Raw genomic sequence first — 6,714 nt, forward strand, 5'->3', positions numbered from 1 at the left:
TTTTCCTAAAACTAATATCCTATTGTAATATATATTAACTAATTAGTGACACCTATCAAAGGCAATATATGTACATGTAAAAAACTCCACACAGGTGTGATATGTATGTATTTTATATTATTGTTTTACTTCAATTTTCGAATTTAAACAATCATATGTTCGTAAAGTGAACCCCCTTAAATAACCTTTTAAAAGAAGTTATAAAATAATATAATTATTATACGACATAAAATTGGCCCTTTTTATCATAAAAAATAATATATACATAAATTAAGTATATTATATAATATTCTAAAGGAAATATAATAATGTTGCTTGGAAAAATGTTAATACACTGAATCCTTTAATTTATTATCTAATGATTTATTGAAAAAAAAAATTACATGGCTTAATCTCAATAAATATTAATTTTTAACTTTTGCTGAAAATATTTTTTAATAATTCTACATGTCGTTTCCTGTTCTAGTTTATAATAATATGTGCCTCTTCTTTTTTTATTGTGACCAACTTTTTGACCGAAATGGATGTTGCACTATTTTTAACTTTTAATTTTTAATATTTAATTTTTAACTTTTAATTAAATTTGAAAAAAATATATCATATTGCTAAGCACAATATTCGATGCACAGATATTATTTTAATACAAATAAAAATATTTATTATTATAAAATTTGCGATTTGTTCCTGTGTTCCATGAAATACTATAGGTCAATTTAACCGTTCCATGTAACAGCCTTTTTAATGTTAGTATTATGAAGCAAACAGGGAGTTGCAAGATACCCGTACAAATAATTACATTATTTCGTGTACAATACATATTTTTGCAACATATATATATCATTTATTTCTTAATTTATTCCCATTTTAATTGTTACAAAAGTTAAAATTTTTTGTTACAACTACATTATGTAATCAATATTGGAAAAATAATAAACTTAAAACGAGTATATAACATACGGTTGCTGCTAGTGCATAAATTCATGCATTGATGAAAAATATATATGGGTGCACAACTGTCAAAAATTATAGTATAATTAAGCAAATGTTATTAACCTTATTGCATCAGAAGGTTCGTTTTTTTGAGTGATGAATTAATGAATAAAATACAAAAAAAGAACAAATCAAAGAGCTCTAAAAAATACCAATCAAAAATAACTAAGGAATGAATAAAAACGTATGCAAACCAGCATAAAAAATTTTAAATGACTATTTTAAAATTCTTTTATCTGACTAGTGCAGTCATTTTACAATGTCAATCTTAAAACAACTTTGCAATTTTAATGCATTCAAAATTTAAGTATTTCGAAAGCGTAATTTTTATAAACTATTTAGGGCACTTGTGAAAAGTAAATTTCACCTCTTATCTTAGATCTATAATTGTGTAGATCTATATACACATCACGCGAAATGATTGATTCTACCACGTATTTTTTATTCATCCGAAATTATAGCAGCTTTCTTATGCATATTAACAGTAATATTTTGGAATAATTCTGTGCAATTATATATATGCCCTACATGATATACCTCTTACAAATCATGTACACATTTTTTCCACCACATTGTGATTAAAAGCATTTTTATTATTTCTAAATTATGAGACAAATAATCGCAACTTCTTATTTTATATTCAAGAGCCTCTACTTAACTTTTTCCCCGAAGTATCATATATATACTAATAGATATTCGCTTATTAATTTTATTATAAGTTCATATTTTACGTTATTTCTACAGCTTATTAGCATTTCTTTTCCTGCGCCCCATATTAATAATAACCATCACTAAAAGAATCGTATATTTATACATTCATAATGTCACTGCTTTACACCATTTCGTACTATACGCAAAATTACCACTAGCGTTTCATTAAGCGTGGTATGCAAGATATAACCTCTTTTTTGGGAAATCTGAAAAAATAGAATCTAAATCGTCCCTTGATGAAACGTTCGAGTCAGTTTCACTAAAGTTACTCATATTGTCATCCACGTTTGATTCTCTTCTTCTTCTTCTTTTGTGCTTTGCTGAATTGGACTAATGAGAAAGAGGAAAATATAAAAAATGTGAAACGTATTTTCCTTTTATAATTATACATATAAAGACGTAAACATTATTATGACAAAACTGTTATGTAAACGTGATTGTATTTACCCTAATGTAAAATAGTAAACCGAGAAATATTCCTATCATTCCAGTAATAATGGAGACATTGCGAAATTTATGAGACTTCACTGTACTATCATATTCTGGTTCCATATCATAATTATATTGATAATTATGAGGTGATAAGTATCCCGCTTCAGATGAATCATAAGTGTTTAGATTATCTTGTGATCCATAATCCACATTGCCTATCCTTTGGCTTTGTAATTGTTGAATGTGTCCACCTAACTTAACTAACAGATTTTGGGGGTTATACCTTTTCCCACACTTAAAAAAACGCTTACACGCATCCTCCACCACATCATCGGTAGTGTAACAACATAAATACTTGTTATCATATTTTTTATATAAATCGTTAATATATTGAACATAATTATAATACATTTGGCATGTTTCCTCACTTAATCCATCACATCCAATGCGGTCAAAATTTTTGAAATAATCATGCAAAGCTTTTTCTTCTATGACATCTTCCACACTACGGTTAGAATATAAATTACATTTATTAGTGTTTACTTTATCTACTAAATTAAATTCGTTGATAACATCAAAGAGATTGTTGGAATTATCAGTGTTATTAATGTACCACCCTTTTTTTTTGTAATTTTTCCTAATCTCATCATAGAACCAATGCTGGAAATAAGAACATTCCTCATTATGTCTTTGCTTATTACTTATGGAATTTACTTTTTTCAAATTTGATACTGCTCGATCACAAAAATCTTGGGCATCCCCCCAGTAAAGTCCATGTTTCTTACATATATCAGTGTTGTATTCTACATCTTCATCAGTATTTAATTCTTTATATTTTTGGTTTGCAGGTAAATCGCGTAATAATCCTTCCTAATAATACATAAAAAATGTGCATCATAAAAATAATTAAAAGCCCACTCCTAAAAGCTGACTATTGATTTTTCTTAAAGACATATAAAATACTCAAATAATAACACATTAACAATAAATTTAGTAAAATGGAAAATTACTCATTCAGCCATTGCTTAGTAAAATAGGTACTATATTCTGATATATATTAATTAGTTAATCTACGTGTGCGAAATTTTATATATTAACGAATAAAAAAATAATAATAAAGCACAATATGTATATATTTTTTACTAATTCTTCACGTCAATTTTCCAGTTTAAAAATTTATTTGTACAAATATTTTTTTAATTATCTTATAAAAGTTAAGTAATATAATTATTACTACATCAAAATAGTACTTTTTTCTATGTTAAAAAAAAAAATAAAGTACGAAGATTGTACATTTTAAAGGAAATGCGATAATTTCGTCTACTGCTTGGGAAAATAATAATTTACTGAATCCCTTAAAGTGCTACTGAAACTTTTAATGAAAATAGCATGATATTTATAAATTTTTATAGTAAAAATATAAATTCTCATTTTTTCTAATTTTTTCTAATTTTTCCTAATTTTTTCTAATTTTTCCTAATTTTTTCAAATTTGCGTGGGAATTTTTTTTCTTATATCAACATTCCATCACCCCTTTATACATCTCGTAAAAATGCGTACTTTTTTTTTTTCTTTTTGGTAACCAACTTTTTAATTTAAATGTACGTTACACTTGCCTTTACCTTTAAATAAAATTAAAAAATATATTTATAAACAGTGCTATACATGATATTCGTTAGCGAGTTGTTATTTTAATACAGATAAACATATTTATTATTTCAAAAATTTGATAGTTAAAACTGTGTTACTTGGAATAATGTAACCTTTAATTTCGATGTAATATGTAACAACATTTTTATTTTCTCACAGTTATGCAAAAATACGGAATTGCAAATTACGCTTACACATTGTTGCATAATCCTGCATAACAATGATTCATAATAAAAATATGTTTATAGAAATTATTACTTAATTTATAAACACTTAATAAGTAACATTGTCATATCTGTCCCCAGCCTTTTTGAATAATTTCATTCATACTTTTTTTATTGTCATTATACTGGTAGTACAATGTTCTGTTTAGTTAAAAAACGAATATAACATCAATAGAAAACAACGTAAAACGAATTTGAAAAAATATATTTTTTGTAAAAAAAATTATAAGTCCTTCCTTCCTGAGACATAAATATTACAAATTATGGTTTTGTAAAATTATAAAGGCTTGCATACATATAATCATAAATTAAATGTACTATGAGGATTGCCACCTTAGAAATTGAAAAGAACAATTATTCTATATAATAATAATATATAGTGTGTTCTGATATATTCTTTAGTGAATAAAATTAATTTATTTTGTTATTATAAATTCGCGTTAAATGTTCTGCAGTTAAAATTACAAAAATTGGAAAAATTTAAACAGAATTTCCAAATACACACATTAAACATTTAGCTTTGTTTGAGTATATTTTTGAAAAAAATCACATGAACCTACAATAACTGATAATTTTATATATACATCATATTGGTAACTAAATAAATGTTTGCTTGTTAGTCAATATGTGTGGTATTACAATTATTATTTACTGTTGTTGAAAAATATTACTTTACATGCTGTTCCAATTAGAAATGTACCATAAAATTTATCAACTCGAATAATCATTAAAGTATATTTTAAACAAATTACTTATATATAAAAACAACACCACCACATCGTTAGTACAATACATATGTTAGCACATTCAATTTTATATCTCAACTGAATTCTTTCCACATTCGTATACCTGACAGAACTTGTAGGACGATTCTTTCAGAAAATAGACATATTGCTTAACCAATAAATAATTTGTTGAAATAAAATTTTAAATTATTTAACGAAAACGTAGAATACGAATAATTATACTTCTATGTTATGGTAATTATTCACTTATTTTTAGCTTTCATTAGAATTTTTAATAAGGATATAATTTATTTATAAGCGGTTACAGTAGAATAGTAAAAAACGCGTGAAATAAAATAAACTCCTGTTGTAAAAATTTATATCATTCGTGCAACGAATGATGAGTAAAAAAAATAAAACCTCACGTATAAAAGTACACTCATAATATATAAAAATTACGTAGAATAATTATGTATTTTTAGAAACATATGGTATTATCTTAATGTTTAAACATTTCAGCCATATCACCGAAAGGCTAATTACCACAAAAGATTACTTTTAATGTTGTTCCAATTTGTGTGTAAACAGGTAAAAAGAACATGCATTTATATTCCTATGCACATCTACGAATAAACACACTTTTATCTATAGTTCTTATCTGAATTGTTTTATAAATACATTTAGTAGTAATAAAATAGAGACATAATTAAAATACGTTTTTAGTAATGCAGCTTAACAGTATACTAGATAGCATACTGTACTACCGTGATAACCTTCCTATGTTGAGTTTAAAAAAAAGGCACCCTTCTATATTTTTTTAAAAATTGGTAATATAATATTTCTACATAGTTCAGTTCTTCAGAATTAAAAGCGAAAATAAAAATGAGTTGTTCTAAAAATATACACAATTTAGGAAAGCAACCATATCGTTATATTTTATATCTATTTTATTGCGAATGTGAAATAAATCGAAATCTATAAATATATATTGTATATGCTAAGAAAATAGGTAATTCATATTTTAATATTGTACCAATACCATTTCCGTATTAGATATAAAAAAACGATTCAACAGTTTTTGTTGATAACCTAATCGCGGTCAATTATATATCGCTTAAAAATTAGTTGCTTTTTAAAAAAGGTCACATCATTGTTCTCTTTTTCTAAATATTTTATTAATAATTATTTTAAAAGACCATGATTTATGAATTTTGTGTTACATCAGTTGTGATTTTCTACAGAACTAAATCACGACTTGTTCCAAATTTTCCTTTCAACTTTATAATACTCAATAATATGGTAAATACATCTAGTTATAATTAAATATTTTCTTCTAAATAAATAATTTTAACACATTTACTGTAGTATTCTTAAATATGTTTTCCTTTATCATTAAATTGCCTATACCCCTTGTTGTAACACAATTTACTTATAAACTAAATCAATATTTATAATGAATTCCCTATCATGGAAAAATACAGAACATATCCAAAAACACTGATTAAATTTTGAAAAATAAATTACAACTTAAGGAAAAAAATTCCTTTTTATGAATCCTTATTTTTGATAGAAATATACAAACAAAGAATTGAATACATAAATATTTCGACGCAAGTTGCACTTAAGACAACTATAAATAATTAATTTCCTTAAATGACACTTTACACAGTTAAGCATCACTCACAATAATGACATTCTTGGAAATAAAGTGTAATTTCATATTAACATGCTGTCTTTAGTTATTTTGTAGTTTTATTAACAAAACAAAAGACTTATTCTTGATGATATTAATAAAAATGGTATTATATCCTACTGCGTAATAATCAATATGTAGCCTAACTAGAAAGCATGTACCCACCTTTTCACTGTAAAACACAATTAGACAATTTATCAATATATTTTGTTATATTATTTTTTAATAATATATGTAGTTGTATTAACGACATTTACGATTTATATCCAATAATGTAAATAACAACAAA

At 24.8% G+C, this 6,714-nt stretch overlaps 1 protein-coding gene across 1 annotated transcript; it reads right to left on the reverse strand.

Moving 5' to 3' along the window:
* Positions 1-1,866: 1,866 nt before the first annotated feature.
* On the reverse strand, positions 1,867-3,087 carry PVX_107745 (variable surface protein Vir 12-like; the record flags this gene model as incomplete). The annotated part of the gene is made up of 3 exons (XM_001608516.1): positions 1,867-2,031; positions 2,149-3,003; positions 3,052-3,087. The coding sequence occupies 3 exons, from the start codon at positions 3,085-3,087 to the stop codon at positions 1,867-1,869; spliced, it is 1,056 nt and encodes a 351-aa protein (XP_001608566.1).
* Positions 3,088-6,714: the final 3,627 nt, after the last annotated feature.

The sequence above is a fragment of the Plasmodium vivax genome, genomic scaffold (assembly GCF_000002415.2).
Source record: "Plasmodium vivax scf_7149 genomic scaffold, whole genome shotgun sequence".
In the NCBI taxonomy this organism is placed as follows: Eukaryota; Apicomplexa; class Aconoidasida; order Haemosporida; family Plasmodiidae; genus Plasmodium; species Plasmodium vivax.